At 68.7% G+C, this 16,361-nt stretch overlaps 5 protein-coding genes across 5 annotated transcripts; 3 read left to right on the top strand and 2 right to left on the bottom strand.

The window, feature by feature from the left end:
• On the top strand, positions 1–1,505 carry GADD45GIP1 (GADD45G interacting protein 1). Its single transcript, XM_063318973.1, is given in 3 exon segments — positions 1–395; positions 1,075–1,225; positions 1,227–1,505. Coding segments are annotated over 3 exon segments (762 nt in total). The 5' UTR covers positions 1–63.
• On the bottom strand, positions 1,463–5,948 carry RAD23A (RAD23 homolog A, nucleotide excision repair protein). Its single transcript, XM_063318972.1, has 9 exons — positions 5,741–5,948; positions 4,694–4,855; positions 4,403–4,581; positions 4,077–4,132; positions 3,587–3,714; positions 3,420–3,495; positions 2,781–2,911; positions 2,525–2,680; positions 1,463–1,984 (listed from the first exon to the last, which is right to left on the bottom strand). Exons 1-9 carry the CDS (start codon positions 5,876–5,878, stop codon positions 1,871–1,873), a joined length of 1,140 nt encoding a protein of 379 aa, XP_063175042.1. The 5' UTR covers positions 5,879–5,948; the 3' UTR covers positions 1,463–1,870.
• Positions 5,949–6,094: 146 nt separating this feature from the next.
• CALR (calreticulin) lies at positions 6,095–9,405 on the bottom strand. The gene is made up of 9 exons (XM_063318965.1): positions 9,149–9,405; positions 8,077–8,178; positions 7,782–7,985; positions 7,611–7,705; positions 7,308–7,517; positions 7,104–7,217; positions 6,859–7,002; positions 6,674–6,766; positions 6,095–6,579 (listed from the first exon to the last, which is right to left on the bottom strand). Exons 1-9 carry the CDS (start codon positions 9,378–9,380, stop codon positions 6,409–6,411), a joined length of 1,365 nt encoding a protein of 454 aa, XP_063175035.1. The 5' UTR covers positions 9,381–9,405; the 3' UTR covers positions 6,095–6,408.
• A 730-nt stretch (positions 9,406–10,135) lies between these two features.
• Positions 10,136–13,644, top strand: FARSA (phenylalanyl-tRNA synthetase subunit alpha). Its single transcript, XM_063318975.1, has 13 exons — positions 10,136–10,333; positions 10,408–10,545; positions 10,631–10,729; positions 11,276–11,394; positions 11,475–11,567; positions 11,648–11,776; positions 11,864–11,979; positions 12,071–12,155; positions 12,240–12,339; positions 12,426–12,594; positions 12,667–12,744; positions 13,181–13,295; positions 13,384–13,644. Exons 1-13 carry the CDS (start codon positions 10,178–10,180, stop codon positions 13,487–13,489), a joined length of 1,503 nt encoding a protein of 500 aa, XP_063175045.1. The 5' UTR covers positions 10,136–10,177; the 3' UTR covers positions 13,490–13,644.
• A 649-nt stretch (positions 13,645–14,293) lies between these two features.
• On the top strand, positions 14,294–16,309 carry SYCE2 (synaptonemal complex central element protein 2). Its single transcript, XM_063318977.1, is given in 3 exon segments — positions 14,294–14,400; positions 14,948–15,146; positions 15,882–16,309. Coding segments are annotated over 3 exon segments (501 nt in total). The 3' UTR covers positions 16,077–16,309.
• The last annotated feature ends 52 nt before the right edge of the window (positions 16,310–16,361 follow it).

The following is a 16,361-nucleotide window of genomic DNA, read 5'->3' as shown; positions in this document are numbered from 1 at the left end:
TGCCCGGCTTCCGCCCGCGCCTTCAGCCGTTTCCGGTGCGTCACCTCCGCCGCCCCGCTCAAGATGGCGCCGCCCATGGGGCGAGCGCTGTCGGCGGCGCTGAGCCGGGCCCGGGCCTCGCTGGCGATCGCGGCCCCGGCGCGGCTCTACCGGGCGGCCCCGCTGCGGCGCCGCACGGGCCCGGCCCCGGCGGACCCCGCGGATCTGCGGGCGGCGGCGCGGCGGTTCGGGCGGCTCGGGGACGCGGCGGCGGTGCCGGTGTGGCGGCTCTGGCCCAGCCCCGAGCAGCTGCGGGCGGCCGAGGCGGAGGAGCGCGAGTGGGACCCGCCATTGCGGGAGGTGGAGGCGGCGCTGGATCGGCGGGAGCGGGAGGAGGAGCGGCGGCGGGAGGAGAGGTGGGGCGGGGCGGGGGCACGGCGGGGACCGGCACCGGGGCGGGGGGTGGCGGGACTGGGGGGAACTGGGATCGGGGCGGGGGGGAACTGCGGGCACTGGGACGGGGGGGGCCACACGAGGCACGGGGAGAACCGGCATCGGGTCCGGGGGCACTGGGGGACACACCGGCGGCACGGGGAGAACCGGGATCGGGGCTGGGGGGACACCGGAAGGAGTGGGGATACTGGGAGAACTGGGATCGGGGGTTTGGGGGGGGAAGGGGGGGATACAGCGATGTCACGGCGAGAACTGGGATCGGAGTCTGGGGGGGGGGCACTGGGGAAAGCGGGAGCGGGGGGGTAGTGGGGGCACAGGTAAGAACTGGGAGGGACGGGAATTGGGTTGGGGAGGCGCTGGAAGAACTGGGATCGGGGTGGGTGGGGTGGCAGAAGTGGTGAAAACCGGGAGAATTGGGACCGGGATTTGGGGGGGGGGGGGGGGCACTGCAGGGTACACTGGTGGCAGTGGGAGAACTGGGATCAGAGTCCGGGAGTGGCAGAACTGGGATCGGGGCTGGACGGAGCTGCGGGCACTGGGACGGAACGCTGGGAGAACTGTGAGCGTTGGTGGGGATGGGGGGGGTCGGGGGGCTGTCCCCCCATCGGGGTGTCCCCACGGTGTCCCCCCCCCTGTCCCCAGGCGGCAGCTGGTGGCCCGCAGCCTGGCGGCGATGCCGGCACGGGTGAGCGCCTGGCGGCAGGAGCGGGCGGCGGCGCGGGAGCGGGCGCGGGAGGACGCGGCGCGACGGCAGAGGCTGCTGGCCGAGGCGGGGCTGGGGGGGCTCTCCCGAGCCGGGACCCCCCCCCCGCGCCGCCGCTGCCCGGGCCCAGGCGCTGCTGCAAGACCTGGAGCGGCAGCGGCGGCGGGAGGAGAAGCGGCGGCGGCGGCAGGAGCGGGAGGAGGCCGCGCGCAGCGCCATGGCCGCCGCCGAGGCCGCCGCCGCCGCCCGGCCCCCCCCCGGAGAATGTCACCTCCTGAGCGACCCCCCCCCCCCACTCCGGAAACACACCCACAGCACCCCCAAAAATGGGGTTAAAATTCTGTGTTTAATCTCTTCCCCCGAATTGTAGTTCTTCCCGCGGCGCCGCCCCCCACCCCCCAGGGCCAAACGGGGGAAGGCGGGGGCGGGGGGGGGGGAAGCAGGGGGGGTTGGGGCTGTTGGGAGGGGGGGGGGGGTCGGGACAGGAGAAAGCGGTTTGTGGAGCAACCCCCCCCCCCCCCCCCCCAGCGTTGGGGGGCGGGGGGGGGGATCCACCGATCGCCGCTGCTCCCTTGGGGCGCAACGGGGGGCCCAGTCCTGCCTCTCCCCAAAAGGCAGAGCCACAGCCCCCCCCCTCCCCTCCCCCCCCGCAGCAGGAGCCCCCCCTCCCTAGGGGCAGCACAGACCCCATGCGCCCCCCCGTTCCCCCCCCAGGGGCGTCCTCCCCCGGGTCCCTCAGTCGTCGTCGAAGTTCTGGCTGAGCAGGAAGTTGGCCGCCAGGTTCTCGTTCTTCTCGCAGGCGAAGTAGGCCTGGATCACCAGGCTCTCGGGGAAGCCCAGCGCCTTCAACTGCCGCCGGGTGCGGGGGGGGGGGGGAAAAAAACGTTCACTCTGGGCCCTACCGACACCCCGACGCGGGCACAACTTCCCACCCTCAACTCCTGATCCTAACGGTGGGTGGCGCTGTGTGCCCCCCCCCCCCCGCCAACCCGGCGTTGGCTCTCTGTACGTTCCCAGCGTTAACTCTGGGCCCTAATGATGGTTAAAAAGCAGCTCTTGGTTTTCTGGTTCCCACCAACAGCCACGTTCTGCTGCTGTTGACTCTGGAGCCTAATGACTGCAGCCCAACCGCTGCCGTTCCCAGCAGCCCTAAGGTCACTGTGCCTCCCAGCAGTGTTAATTCTGGGGCCTAATAACAGCTCTAACGGGGCTGTTTCCTCATCTTCCTCAGCGCTGTTAACTCTGGTCCCTACTGATGGCTGTAAGCCACCTGGGGTGACTTGTGTTCACAGAGCAGCCACGCTGTTAATCCTGGTCCCTACTGACGGGCAGGAGCTGCCCCTGCACCCTGCCACTGTCCACCTCACCCCGGCGCCCCCGCGCCCTTACCCTTTCTATGGCTTCTTTTTCCTGAGGCGTCACCTGGATGTAGTTCATCTGGGGGGACTCGTCCCCGATGGCGCCCATCTCCCCCTCCAGGTCGCCCAGTTCCCCCAGCGGCTCGTTCAGCATCTGGATGAACTGCTCCTGGTGCTGGCTGATTTGCTGGGGAGGGGGGAAGGGGAGGGGGGGGGGGGGGTGAGCGGGGAGGTATCCTCGGGGGGGAGGGGCTGGGGGGTCTCAGGGGGGATCCTCGGGGCGGTACCTGGAGCAGCTGGGGGTTCTCCTGGCCCAGCTGCTGGAGCAGGGCGGGCAGCAGGGCCGGGTTCTGCTGGATCACCTGCCGCATGTTCTGGAACTGGGGCTGCTCCCGCAAGAATTCCAGGGGGTTCTCTCCTGCAAAGGGGGGTGGGGGGGGTCGGGGGGTGGGTCCAGACCGAGCCACACCCACCGGTGGCAGGGTCTGACCGGGCCACACACCCCCACCCCCCCCCGGCTACCTGGTGCTACCTCAAGCCCTGTGAGTCACCTGGCGCGACTCGTGGCCCCAGAGCAGCCACATTGTTCACTCTGGTCCCTACTGATACCTACTGACAACCACGAGGTGGAGCCAGGTTCAGCCACGCCCACTCACTGACCACACCCACCCAGGCCACACCCACAAAGGGGCAGTACTTAGCATTGGGCCACAGCCATAATGGGGGGAGCACGTAAACCGCACCCCCGCAAAATGATGGGGCAACCAGTCCACACCCCAAAGGGGAGAAGTCTCTGGGCCCCACCCAAAAGGGGGAGGAGCCTCCCAGCCCCACCCAAGACCCCTCATGGGTGTGGCCACCCGTAGCCCCACCCACTGGGCATGGTCTTATACCCCCCCCTCCCCCAGAGCCCGGCCCACACCCACCTTCTGGCGCTGGCTGCTCCGGGGGGCGACTCTCCTGCACGGGCGGGCGCTCGGGCTCGGGGCTGCCGGGGATGCCCTGGGGAGGTCGGGGTTGGGGGGGTTCAGGTGGGGCCTGGAACAGCCCCCCCTTCCCCCCCAGGACCCCCCTCTCCCAGCCCCCAGCTCACCGTCAGCAGGTACTCGACGGCGCGGTGGGGGTTGTTGTAGCTGGCGCGCAGCGCGGCCACCACCCGCTCCCGCTCGTAGCCCATCGACATGATCTCCGTCAGCATCGTCTCGTACTCCGAGCCCGTCACTGCCAGCCCCGTGTCAGCACAGGCCTGGGACCCCCCCCCGTGCGCTGCCCTGGGACCCCCCCAGCCACAAGAACCCACCCCCCCATTTACGTTCGTTGCCCCATAACAAGAACCCCGAGCTTCAGAGACCCCAATTTACCCGCCCTGTTCCCTCATCTGGGGACCCCAAAACACCGTCCGCAGCGCCGCCCCCTCCCCTCCGCACACGACCCGCCCCCCCACTCCAGAGCCCTCCCCACGTCAGGGGCCACCGATGCTGCGAAGCCCCCACCCCCACCTCCCCACACCCCCGCCATCCCACCGCTTTCCTCCCCCTCGTGCCCTTCCCCGCCGCCCCCATCCCGCGTCCCCCGGCACCCACCGAGGGTGGAGGCGGCGTCGGCCGAGCGCCCCGCGCTACCTGGGGGGGGAACAGAGCTGCGGATTCAAGAGAGAGACGTGGCAGACGGGGCCTTTCTGGGAGCTCTGGGGCACAGCCGGCCCCCCCGAAACCCCCTGTACCTCCCCCCAGCCCCCCCCCCCAGTGCTGACCCAGCCCCCACTCTCTTACTACTTCCTCCCCAAATCTCCGGGCTGCCCCCCAACCCCCCCACAGCCCCCTAAAGGCTTTGTTTCAGCCTCTCCTGTGCCCCGACCAACAGAATGAGACACCCCCCACACCCCCCTTGGGTTTCTGCCCCCCCTTACCCTGCTGGGGGCTCTGAGAGGGTGAGTGGAGGGAGGTCCTGGGATGGCGTCTCCTCGCTGGGGGCGGCTGGTGGCGGGGGGATGGCGTCGGCGGCCGGGGGGGGCCCTGGTGCCGCGGGAGGCTCCGCGGTGCCACCGGCACTGGCCTCGGGGGCTGCGGCGCCCAGCGAAGACTTGGCCTGCACGAGGACGGGGTGTGAGAAAGTGGGGGGGGGGGTTTGGAGGGGTCCCGTTTTGAGGGATGAGGGGGGATCTCGGGGGGGGGTGTGTGTGTGTGTGTGTGTGTCTCACCTTGGTCACCATGACAACCACGAAGTTCTTCTCATCAATACGGTACTCACGGATGGGGACGTCGTCGCTCAGGATCTTCCCAGCGTAAATGAGCTTCTGCCCGGCCACAGGAAAGGCGTCGCTGCCCTTCTCTGCCTCGATCTTCTCCTTCAGCGCCCGCACCTGCGGGGGGCGGGGGGGGGGGGGGCAACACCCAGGGAGGGCGGTCAGGGGCAGCCCCGAAATGGGGGGGTCACCCCAAAAACACGGGGTCCCACCGAAACCAACACGAGCGCCCCTGAAACAGGAGAGCCCCTGTGCCATCCGGCGAGGTGAAGACAGCAGCATCTGGGGGGGGGGGGCATCCAGTCTCCCGCTTTCCAGCCCTGCAAAAATAATTCCACCCCTCCCCCCGCAACCCCCCCCCCCCCCCCGGAGTGTGCAGAGGACTCAGGCGTCGGGGCCTGGAGTATCTGGGGAGCTCCGGAGCCGCACGACAGCGGCGAGCGCCCCACCCCAACGGCTGACACTGCGGCGGGGACAACGCCACCCCCCCAAAACGGAGGCAGAGAGAACGCACTGAGACCCCCCCTCCCTAAAAGGGAGACAAGGGTGACGCACCGCATCCCCCCACTCCAAAAAGGAGACGGGGGGGGGGGGGGGGGGGGGCACACACCGAGGCCCCCCTCCCTAAAAGGAGGCGAGGGTGACACACCGAGCTCCCCCCCCCCCCCCCACTCCAAAAAGGAGGCGAATAACGACACCGGGAGCCCCTCTCCCAAAAAGGAGGCGGGGGGACACACGCCGAGCGCCCCCCTCCCAAAAAGGAGGCGGCGGGAGGGACGCACACACCAACCCCCCCTCCCAGAAAGGAGGCGGGGGGTGAACACTGAGGCCACCCCGGATGGGGGGCGATCCCCCCCCACCCCGTAAGGGGAGGGGGTGTCACAACGGCGCGGCAGAAGCGGCGGGATGAGGCGGGGCCGCCCGGGGCCGGTGGCGGTTTGCTGGTGGGGGGGCGGGGGGGGGGGGTGAGGCCCATCCCCGCCCGCCCCGTTCGGCGCTCACCGTTTCGTGCGGCTCCATCCGGATCTTGAAGGTTTGTTGCTGCAGCGTCTTCAGCGTCACGGTCACCGCCATGGCGGCGGCGGCGGTAACGGCAACGGCAACGGCGGCTCCGGCTCCTCCCGGCGGCCCCCACAACATGCAACTCACGCCGCCGCCATCTTAGGCGCCCCGCCGCTTCCGCCACGTGACGCAGGGCCGGAAGAGCGTCACCGCCTCCCCCCCCCTCCGCCCGCCCCTTCACGTGACGCAGGCTCCCTCCCCCTATAGGCGGCGCCCTGATCACGTGAGGCGGCGCGGGCGTCACGTGACGACACGGCACAAAATGGCGGCGGCCAGCGGAAGATGGCGCGGAAAAACCGGGACGAAAGCGTTAATTTAATAGAAACCGGATCGCTACACCCGTACAGTCGCGTGCGCCCGCGGAACATCAATCCCCCCCCATCACCCCACAACCCCGAGGGTACCGGGAGCGGGGGGGGGGGGGGCTCGGCCCCACACACCCCCAGGGGGCTGAGTGGGGGGGGCGTGGGGGGCCGAGCGCCCCCCCCCCCCCCTCTCCCGGTACCGGCGCCGTGTCCCGGTGGGGCGGCGGCGGCCATAGAAAAGAGTCCAGGTCTCACAGAGACATTTACGGTCCTCGCCGACCCTCCCTTCCGCCCCCCCTCCCCTCACAGCTCGTCCCGGGGGGTTGCTTCCGCCTCCTCGGGTTCTTCCTCCTCTTCGTCTTCCTCCTCGTCCCCTTCCTCGTCCCCTTCCTCCTCCTTCCGCTGCTTTTCCTCTTCCTCCTGCTTCTTGCGCTGCTCTTCGTCCTGCTGCTCCTTCATCTTCCTCTCGGCTTCCTGCGGGAGGGGGCGGGGGTGTGAGTACAGCCGTGGGGGGAAGGCGGGGTGGTTGCAGGTGGGAGGGGTGTCACCTTCCCCCCTCCGCCCCTACCTTGGTGGCCCCCCAGGTCTCGTTCCCGATTTCCTCTGCTAATTTCTCATCATCCGTGATGAGAAAGTTGTCGAAAATGGTGCCGGATTTCACCTGCAGGATAAGAGAGAGTCAGAAAAGGGGGACGTAGAACTTCAGGAGGGAAGACACAGGAATTTGGGGGAGGGTTTGTCGCCCCCACCCACCTGCCAGAGGTCGAGGCCGATGACACCGAAGCTGTCGTAGGCGTAGAGGTGGGGGTCGGGGCTGTACTCGGGGTTGTCGATCTCGGGGTGCACCCACTTCCCCTTGTAATCGGGATTGTCGATCTGCCGGGGCCGCCATTCGCCCTGTGGGGGGACAAGGGGGTCAGCGGCGGGGGGGGGGGATGTCACAGCCCGTCCCTGAGCCTTCCCCCCCACCCCGACCCTGCGCAGAGCCCCGGCCTCACCTTGTACTCGGGGTTCTGGATGACGGGGGGCTCCCACTCCCCGTCCATCTCCTCATCCCAATCCTCCGGCTTCTTGGCATCAGGGTCAGGGATGTGCTCGGGCTTGTCCCAGTCCTGGGGACACACACACACACGTCCCGTCAGGACACTGCCACAGCCCAACCCCCCCGACCTCCCCTACACCCCTCAGACTCCCCCAGAAACCTCAGGCTTGGTGTCCTCGGGGTCATCGATCTTGGCCCGCTCATCCCAGTCATCGGGTTTCCGCGCCTCGGGGTCCTTGATCTTGCGGGGGGGCAGCAGGTCCCAGTCCTCCTCCAGGCTGCCCGACTCCACCCGCCCGTTGTCGATCTTCACCTCGTAGGTGTTGTCGGGACGCACCACCAGCGTATAGAGGTGGGTGAACTCGTCGTCCTGCGGGCAGGGGGGGGCTCAGCGGGGCTGGAGACACCCCCCCGCACACACAGGGCAAGGCAGCCCCCCTGTGCCCCCTGCCCACCCCCCCACCTTGCAGCGAATGTCCTTGTTGATCAGGACGTTCTTCCCTTTGTAGTTGAAGATGACGTGGACCTTCTTGGTGCCGGGGCCGCAGATGTCAGGGCCTGAGGGGGGGACAAAGGGGGTGAGGGGAGTCCCACACGGCATCATAGGGGGTGTGGGGGCGGAGCAGGGACCCACCGAACATGATGTTGTACTCTGAGTCGCCGTGCATGTCCTCCTGGTTCAGGCTGGCCGGGAAGAGCTTGACGTAGCCACCGCCACAGTCTATGTTCTGCTCGTGCTTCACCGTGAACTGCACCACCAGCGTCTTGTCCCGGTTGCTGAAGGGCTCAAAGCGGGAGGAGATGGCGTAGAACCGGGCGTCCTGGCTTGTCTGGATGCCTGTGGGAGGAGGAGCGTGTTGGGATGGGGGGGATTCCCAGCTCCAGGAATTCCCCACCTGGCACAGCCCAGTCCCGGGGGGTCCCCTCACCTTTATCCTTCTCAGCGTCGCCGTAGAACTTCCCAGCTGTGAGGACGAACCGGCCATAGTCGGACTTGTGCTTTGATTCCACCCACCGGCGGGTCCAGGCATCTGTGGGACAGGAGAGATCAGGACACCGAGCCCCCTCCCCATGGCTGAGGAGGGGACTCTGACACCCCCGGGGCAGCTCCCAAGGCCTGTCACGCTCCAGAGGAGCTCATTGAGAAGAGCTGCCCAGCCACAGCCAGGGCTGGCCCCCCCTCCATTTTGCTGTGAGCCACAGAGGGAGCTCAGGCCTTGGGGTGTCTCTTGCCGTGGGAGGATTTAGGGGCCCGGGGAAGGACAAATCCCCTGGATGAGCCAGCTCCTGTCTGGCCTCTCCCCACGGGGAACACCCCAATGCCCAAGTGTCACCCCCGCAATGAGAAGCCCCCATCCACTGCCTCTCTCCCCCCAGCTTAGGGGGGCTTCTCAGCCCCGCGTATCCTCCCAGGTCCCCATTCCAGCGGGAAATGCTCACCAGGACCCCCCATCCAAGCAGGCCTTGAGCCCCCCCATCTTCCACCTGACCACTAACCCACTCCTATACATCTCAGCCCCTCCTTATTTCTCCCCACTCTACCTGAGTAGACTAAATCCAGAGCCTTCACCCTGCCCCCCCGCCATTCCTCCAGAGATCCTCCCTCAGCCCAGACCCTTCATCCCCCCCACGACCCTCATCCTTCTCCCCTCAGGTGAGACACCCCCCCATCCACTCCCATAACCGGGCCACCCCTTACCCCCACCCACAGCCCCCGACCTCCAGCTCGGGGGAGGCTCCCAGGCCCCCCCATATCCCCTCTCACCTGAAGTGACACCCTGGCTCCCTACAGCCGCCTGTCTCACCTCAGGGCGACCCCCCTCCAACTGCCTTTACCTCAGGGGACCCCCCAGGCCTCTATAACCCCTCTCACCTCATGGGACTCCCCTTTATCTCATAGGACCCCCGGGCCTCCACAACCTCCCTCACCTCTGGGACCCTCCCCTCCAGGCCCCCGTCACCTCAGGGGACCCCGCAGGCCGCGCCCCGGCCCCCCCTCACCTCCATCCCCGAACTCCTCCCGGAAGAACTGGGTGGGCCCGGCCGCCGCCAGCGCCAGGAGGGCGCCGAGCAGGACGGGGAGGCTGAGGCGGCTCATGGCGGTCGGTCCCCACACAGCGCGGCCTTCCCCTCCCTCCTGGCCCGGCGGCGCCCGGCACTGCGGAGGGGGGTGGTGGCGCCGCCGCCTTTTATCCGCCCGCCGCCCCTCGGCCCGCCTCCGGCCCCGGCCCATTGGCCCGCGCCCGCTTGGGGCCCGCTCCCATTGGCCGCCCGCCCGCTGGCCGGCGGCGACGGCGCCCCCGAACGTTGGCGTCCCAGATGGCCGCTTCCCATTGGCTGAGCGCGGCAGCCAATGGGCAGCGACCACGCGTTCGGAGGGAGACGCCCCCCCCCCCCCGGTCCGCGCTCGCCCGCCCTCCCTCCGCGCGTGCGTCACCGCGGTCACGTGGGCACGGGCGCTCTTAAAGGGCCAGTTCCCCCCACCCACCCCCCCCTCAGACCACGTGGGGGGCAGCGCCTGCCATCCCATAATAGCAGCGGGGAGCGGGTCGGGGTCCCGACATGTCGGGGAACGCGCGGCGGGGGGGGGTGATATAACACAGAGGATGGGGAGTCTTGTTTTCATCTAAAATATTTATGACCTAATATGGAGCTGTGATGTAACGTAGCCCAATGATGTCATAGCACACGTGAAACAGGGAGGTGCAGGCCGGGGAGGGGGGAGGCGCGCTGCCCATGAGGGGCTGGCACTCCCCTTGGATCCGGCCTGCCGCTGCACCGACGTTCCCCCCCCCGCAGGGTACTTCGTAAAGCCAGCCTAGCGCTTCATGACGTCACTCCACAGCCTCCTGACGTCACAACCCTCTCGCAGCGCCCGGTGGTCTCCCCATGCCACCCTACTACTGCCACGCTCAAGATGGCGCCGCACACCACACAAGATGGCGTTCGCCACGCTCAAGATGGCGCCGCCCATCCCCAGCGAGGCCCCGCCCCTTCCGGTGCCGGCCGGGAGCGCTTCCGACCGCCGCGATGTCGCCGAGCGTGGCCGAGCTGCTGCTGGAGCGGCTGGACCGGGCGGCGGCGGGGCCCGGCGGGGGCCTCTGCAGCCTGGAGGCGGCCGCCGCGCTCGGCCTCGACCACCAGACGCTCGTCGGGGCCGTCAAGAGCCTGCAGGCGCTGGGGGAGGTGGGAGCGGTGGGGCCGGTACCGGGGGCCGCCCCCCCCGCGCTGCCCTCGGTGCTGATCCCGGTCCCCCGCAGGTGATCGAGGCGGAGGCGCGGTCGGCGACGCGGTGGGAGCTGAGCCCCGAGGGGGCGGAGGCGCTGCGGGACGGCAGCCCCGAGGTGCGGCTCTTCCGCAGCCTCCCGGCCGAGGGGCTGCCCCAGAGCGACGCCATGGTGAGCACCGGGGGGGGGGGGGGGGGGGGGTAACGGGACACCGGGGGGGACACCGGGTCGCTGAGCGCCGTCCCGTCCCCTGCAGAAGCTGCCCGGTGGCTCGGTGGGCTTCAGCAAGGCCATGGCCAACAAGTGGCTGCACCTGGAGAAGGGGGCGCCCGGCGGCCCCCGCGTCTTTCGTGCTGTGAGTTACCCGGGGGGGGGGGATCCACCGGAACCGGGGGGGGGACGGGGACTCCTAGAGCTGAGGGGATGGAGGGGGTTCCTTGGAGCTGGGAGGGTCCCCAGGAGGACAGATGGGGATCACCTGGAGGGGAAGGGGTGGATCCCCCAGAACCGAGGGGGTCCCGGGGGGTCCACTGGCACCGGGGGGAACGGCAGGAGGTCCCCCAAAACTAGGAGGGTCCCGGTGGGGGGACGGGGGGGTCCCCTGGAACTGGGTGCATCCCACGGGGCTCCCCTAGAGTTGAAGGGACCAAGGGGATCCCCCAGAACTGGGGGTGTCCTGAGGGAGGGGGTTCCCCGGAGCCAGGAGGGTCCCGGGGGTTTCCCAAGAACTCGGAGTGACCGGGGGGGGTGTCCCCTGGAGCACCCCGGGGGTCCCTGTCAGGGCTGGGGCTGTCCCCAGCCCCAGGGGCAAACTGTCCCCCATTCCACCCCCCCACCCCCCCATGACGCGTCCACCCTGGTCCCCGTGCCCCCCCCCCATCATCCCCCCCCCTCCCCGCAGGTGCCGGAGGTGCAGGACAGGGTGCAGGAGAGCCTGCGGCGGGTGCAGCAGGGGGAGGCCGAGGGGCTGCCCGAACGTGAGCGCACCGAGCTCAAGAGGAGGAAGCTGCTGCTGGAAGTGTGAGGGGAGGGACAGGACACGGGGCAGGGGGGCAGGTTGAGGAGAACCCCCCTGACCCCCACCTGTGTCCCCCCCCCAGCACCCTCAAATCCTACTGGATCCGCAAGGGCAGCGCCTTCAGCACGGCAGTGGCGCGGCAGGAGACGGAGCTGACGCCGGAGATGATCGCCACGTGAGTCCACAACCCCCTGACCTGGCCGTGACCCCCTGACCTTGACCTCCACGACCTCACCGTGACCCCCCGACCCTCAGGGGCTCCTGGCGGCAGCTCCCCTTCAAGCCCTACAACTTCTCAGCCCTGGGGCTACCACCGGCTTGCGGCCACCTCCACCCGCTGCTGAAGGTGCGCTCGCAGCTGCGCCAGATCTTCCTGGAGATGGGGTGAGTGGGGGGAGGCGGGGGGGGGGGGTGTGCACCGGGGGATCCCCCAAGCTGGGAAGGGGGGGGACCTGACGCCGCAACCCCCAGGTTCACAGAGATGCCCACCGACAACTTCGTGGAGAGCTCCTTCTGGAATTTCGACGCCCTCTTCCAGCCCCAGCAGCACCCGGCCCGCGACCAGCACGACACCTTCTTTCTGCAGGGTGGGTGCTGGGGGCCGGGGGGTGGAAATGGGGACACCCCCCCCCCCAAACCCCACTGACCTATTCCGTATCTGTTTTCCCCCTCCCCCAGATCCCGCCGAGGCCCCTGAGCTGCCCGCTGGCTACACGGCCAAGGTGAAGAAGGTCCACTCACAGGGAGGCTACGGCTCACAGGGGTGAGGACGAGACCTGGGGGTGGACTGGGGGGCTGTGTCCCCCTCCCCCAGGCCGGGCCCCCCCTTCTGAGCCCCCCTTCCCAGGTACAAGTACGACTGGCGGCTGGAGGAGGCGAGGAAGAACCTGCTGCGCACCCACACCACGTCGGCCAGTGCCCGGGCACTCTACCGGCTGGCCCGCCAGGTGGGACGGGTCTAGGGGGGCACAGGAGGGTCTGGGGGCACCCCACCTGACCTCCTTCATCCTTTGCTACCCGCCCCCCCACGCAGGAGAAGTTCTCCCCGGTGAAATACTTCTCCATCGACCGGGTTTTCCGCAACGAGAGCCTGGATGCCACCCACTTGGCCGAGTTCCACCAGGTGGAGGGGGTGGTGGCTGACCGCGGCCTCACCCTCGGCCACCTCATGGGCACCCTCCGGCAGTTCTTCAGCAAGCTGGGTATGGGGGGGCCACCGGGGAGGGGTCAGGGGGCTCCCCAGGGGCTCCCCTAACTCCTCCCTCTGTCCCCAGGCATCACCCAGCTGCGCTTCAAGCCGGCCTATAACCCCTACACCGAGCCCAGCATGGAGGTGTTCAGCTACCACGAGGGTAAGGAGGGCTCTGGGGCTCTGTACGCTCCCCCCACCTATGGAGCACGGGGGGTCTCAGGGGGTCTGCATGGGCCCCCAAGGAGCCCCAGGGTCTGCGTGTGCACCCACAGACTGTGGCGGGGACCCCACCGTCTCCATGTGGCCCCACAGAGCAGGGGGGAAATGGGGTGACTTTTTGGGCTGGCATCCAGTTTTGCCTCATTCTCTCCCCTGTGGTGTGGGGGGCTTTGAGGTGCCCTGGCAGGCTGGGGGGCTCTGGGGTGGTCGTATGGCGTAGGGATCGTCCTAGCCTCGCTCTCTCCCCTGGAGCAGGGGGGCTTTGGGGTGCCTCTGTGGGGTGGCCTGGTGAGGGAGGGCATCTCCAGGGTGCCCCAAGGTTGGGGCCCCCCCCTCACCCCCTGTGGGGTGAGGCCCATGCAACTCCCCCCCTTTAGGGCTGAAGAAGTGGGTGGAGGTGGGGAACTCGGGGGTCTTCCGCCCTGAGCTGCTGCTGCCCATGGGGCTGCCCGAGAACGTCTCCGTCATCGCCTGGGGGCTCTCGCTGGAGCGGTGAGTGAGGAGGGGGGAGAATGGCCGGAGGGGGTGTGCCTGGCATGGGAGCCATCCTTGCTGACACCCCCCCCCCTTCCTGCGCCAGCCCCACCATGATCAAATACGGCATCAACAACATCCGCGAGCTGGTGGGGCACCGCATTAACCTGCAGATGGTCTACGACAGCCCGCTCTGCCGCCTGGACACCTAGGCCTTGGCCTTCCGGGGGGCCCCTCGATGGAGCCCCGGCCTGCGAGTTGGGGAGCCCTCAATAAAGCCCTGTTCTCCCGGGGGGAGGAGGCCTCGATAAAGCCCTGGCCCCTGTCTCCCAGGAGGAGGGGGACTCAATAAAGCCCCTTTGCCCAACCCGGAGCCTGTGCCTGTGCTGGGGCGGGGACTGCGTGTGCGTGGGGGGGGGTGTTCACAGGGTGGGGGCCTCGTACAGGAGCTGCCCCCACGGACGCTCCAGCCCCAACTGTGGCTCCCCATGACCCCCGGGGCTGCCTCAGCCCGGCCCCCGCCCGTCAACCGGCCTCCCCCCGCCCCGCCACAGGCCGCCCGGTCCGTGTCCCCCTCCTCGGTCCTACCGGCGCCATCGCGGCTCCGTCTCCTCAGCGCCCGGCCCGGCCCTTCCCGCCTTTTCCCGCGCCGCCTTTCATTGGCTGGACCCACCTTCCCTTCTCGCCCCAGGCGGGCGCCGATTGGCCGACGCGGCTGCCAGTCGCTTCCCCGCCTCCCGAGGTCCCGCCCACCATGCTCCCCTCAGCGCCCTGAGGGGGCGGTGGCGGGGCCTGGGTCCCTCTCCCACCCCGCACCGGTCCCGGTCCCCGGTCTCCTCCTCATCCCCCCGCACCGGTTCCCGGTCCCACAGCTGCTCCCCATCTCCCCAGTTCCCCCGGAGGGACCCCCCCTGGGGCTGGGGGTGCCAGGCGCAGCATAGACCCTGAGCCACTTGGGTGTCCGGCTACCCCCCGCCAAGCCCCAGCCCCCAGGGCCACCAGCCCTCAGGGTGGGCATGTCGTGAAAGGAGCACGATGTCCCCGAGGTGGAGGCGGCAGCAGGCGGCAGCCCCTTCTTGGCAGGAGTGGGCAGGGACGAGCTCCCCAGCGAGAACCCCGACAGGTAACACGTTTTCCACACTCTGTTGCCTCACAGTTTTGACCTAAATTGGAAGGGACCTTAAAGATCATCCAGGGACACCTTCCACCAGACCAGGTTGCTCCAAGTCCTGTCCAACCTGGGCCTGAACCCCTCCAGGGATGGGGCAGCCACAGCTTCTCTGGGCAACCTGGGCCAGGGGCTCACCACCCTCATAGTGACGAATTTCTTCCTGATATCTCATCTAAATCTCCCCTCTTTTGGTTTAAAACTGTTCCCCCTATGCCATGGCTCCCCTCCCTGATCCAGAGCCCCTCCCCAGCTTTCCTGGATCCCATCTGGGGACTGGAAGGGGCTCTGAGGTGCCCCTGGAGCCTTCTCTTCTCCAGGGTGAACAGAGAAGAGTGTATAGGGAGTGACAACCCCACAGGCGGTGTGGAGAGGGGGTGACACATATCCATGGGGTGACACATATCCGTGGGCTGCCACGTTTGTTAGCAGGGATCCCCACATCTCCCAATTAACATCGCTGCCCGGGTCCCTGATATGCGGGTCTTGTGTTTGTACCGAGGACGGAGGGTCTGCCAGTGGCCCCCCGGCCCGGCACAGAGGCGGCGCTGGACGGCCAGGCCTCCCGCTACTTTGCCTCGCTGGACGCCAGCGTCGGGGGCCTGCAGCAGCGCGCCCAGCAGCTGATCGACAGAGTGAACGACAGCCGAAAGGAGGATCACACCGTCATGAGTGGCTTCAGGGAGAGCCTGCTGCTGAAGGTGGGGGCTGCTGGCTCGGGAGGGGGGGAGTGGGTGTGAGGAGCCCCTGGCCCACGCAAGCCCCTTGCTGCTGTGTGGCCATGCGGTCTCTGCTTGAGGCATTTAATTGCATTATTCTGCCCGAATTAGCGGCAGGCTGGGCGGGGGATGGAAGGGGGGCAGTGAGACAAGGTGCCGCGGGGAGGGAGTGTGTTGCGAGCAGCCGCCGGCGTCAGCTGCAGAGCCTGGTGTGCCGGATGCACCGGCGCCCGCTGCCATGGCGAGGGTAGCGCCCGCAGCCCCTTTGGGGGTGGCTGCAGCTGCCTCCAGCCCCGCTGTGGGGAGCAGAGGGTACTCCTGTCCCCACACAGCCGCTGGCTGCCCTTGGTGTCCTCGCACGGCTGCGTGCCGCGCCGGACTTTGCTCCCACCGGCGTCCCCACAGCCAGGGGGGCAGGAGTGGTGGGGCTCCCGCAGGCCCAGGCGCAGATGGCAGCCCGGACTCAGCAGCTGCGGCCCACAGTGACCCGGCACTCAGTGGCTACCGCGGCCGGTGCTCTGGCTACCGTGGGCGCAGCTGGCAGTGGCAGCGGCCAAGTCAAGCCAGGCCGGGAGCTGTGCCAGCCCGGCCAGCCACAGCTGCCACCCCGCCTCCAGGGATGGCAGCCGGGTGCTGGCCGTGCCAGCAGCGCTGCCTGCCCCTGTGCCCCAGCAAGAACTGTTTCTCCCCCCCTATTTTTCCGCCGCATCGCGGCAGGTCTCAGGGCTGGCGGAGCAGCTGGAGGAGCGGCTCTTCCACCTCTACGGCCTCCACAATGAGCTGATCCAGGAGCGGCTGCAGGAGCTGGCAGAGGTGATGGAGCGAGTGGGGCAGGCTGAGGCCGAGCTCCAGCAGGTCTGCCGCACCGTGGAGGCGGCCTACCGAGACCTCTGCCTGCAGCCCGAGACCTGATACGGGCCCCAAATCTGCAGGGATCCCCCCCAAACTCGCAGGAGCCCCCCTGGCCCCCTCCAGCCCCCCTGTGGCAGCCCGCTGTTCCCATGAGTGGGACATGCGTCACCTGCTGCTGCTGCTGTTCTGAGGTGGCTGTGAGCAGGAAAGGGGGATTTTGGCCCAAAAGGGCTTTTCCGTTGCTGTTGATGTTTGGATTTATCATGAATAAAAAGAGCAAAAAAGCCCCAAAGGCTGAATCTGGAGGGGTCTGCCGAGGTTCCGCCGCCCGCCCACCGGGGCAAA

Source organism: Chroicocephalus ridibundus, chromosome 29 (assembly GCF_963924245.1).
Source record: "Chroicocephalus ridibundus chromosome 29, bChrRid1.1, whole genome shotgun sequence".
NCBI lineage: Eukaryota > Metazoa > Chordata > Aves > Charadriiformes > Laridae > Chroicocephalus > Chroicocephalus ridibundus.
Note: the sequence above shows the minus strand (reverse complement) of the source record. Positions and strands in the feature narration are given on the sequence as shown.

Excerpts from the sequence above, each read along its gene's own strand:
- RAD23A (XM_063318972.1), bottom strand. The coding sequence starts at position 5,878 with ATGTTGTGGGGGCCGCCGGGAGGAGCCGGAGCCGCCGTTGCCGTTGCC. Across the intron at positions 4,582-4,693 it reads TGGTTGTCATGGTGACCAAG|GCCAAGTCTTCGCTGGGCGC; the intron begins GTGAGACACACA and ends GTCCTCGTGCAG. Across the intron at positions 2,912-3,419 it reads GGAGCAGCCAGCGCCAGAAG|GAGAGAACCCCCTGGAATTC; the intron begins GTGGGTGTGGGC and ends CCCCCTTTGCAG.
- CALR (XM_063318965.1), bottom strand. The coding sequence starts at position 9,380 with ATGGGCCGGGGCCGGAGGCGGGCCGAGGGGCGGCGGGCGGATAAAAGG. Across the intron at positions 7,218-7,307 it reads CCGAGGACACCAAGCCTGAG|GACTGGGACAAGCCCGAGCA; the intron begins GTTTCTGGGGGA and ends GTGTGTCCCCAG. Across the intron at positions 6,580-6,673 it reads AGACCTGGGGGGCCACCAAG|GAAGCCGAGAGGAAGATGAA; the intron begins GTAGGGGCGGAG and ends CCCCTCCCGCAG.
- FARSA (XM_063318975.1), top strand. The coding sequence starts at position 10,178 with ATGTCGCCGAGCGTGGCCGAGCTGCTGCTGGAGCGGCTGGACCGGGCG. Across the intron at positions 11,395-11,474 it reads AGGAAGCTGCTGCTGGAAGT|CACCCTCAAATCCTACTGGA; the intron begins GTGAGGGGAGGG and ends TCCCCCCCCCAG. Across the intron at positions 12,340-12,425 it reads TCTACCGGCTGGCCCGCCAG|GAGAAGTTCTCCCCGGTGAA; the intron begins GTGGGACGGGTC and ends CCCCCCACGCAG.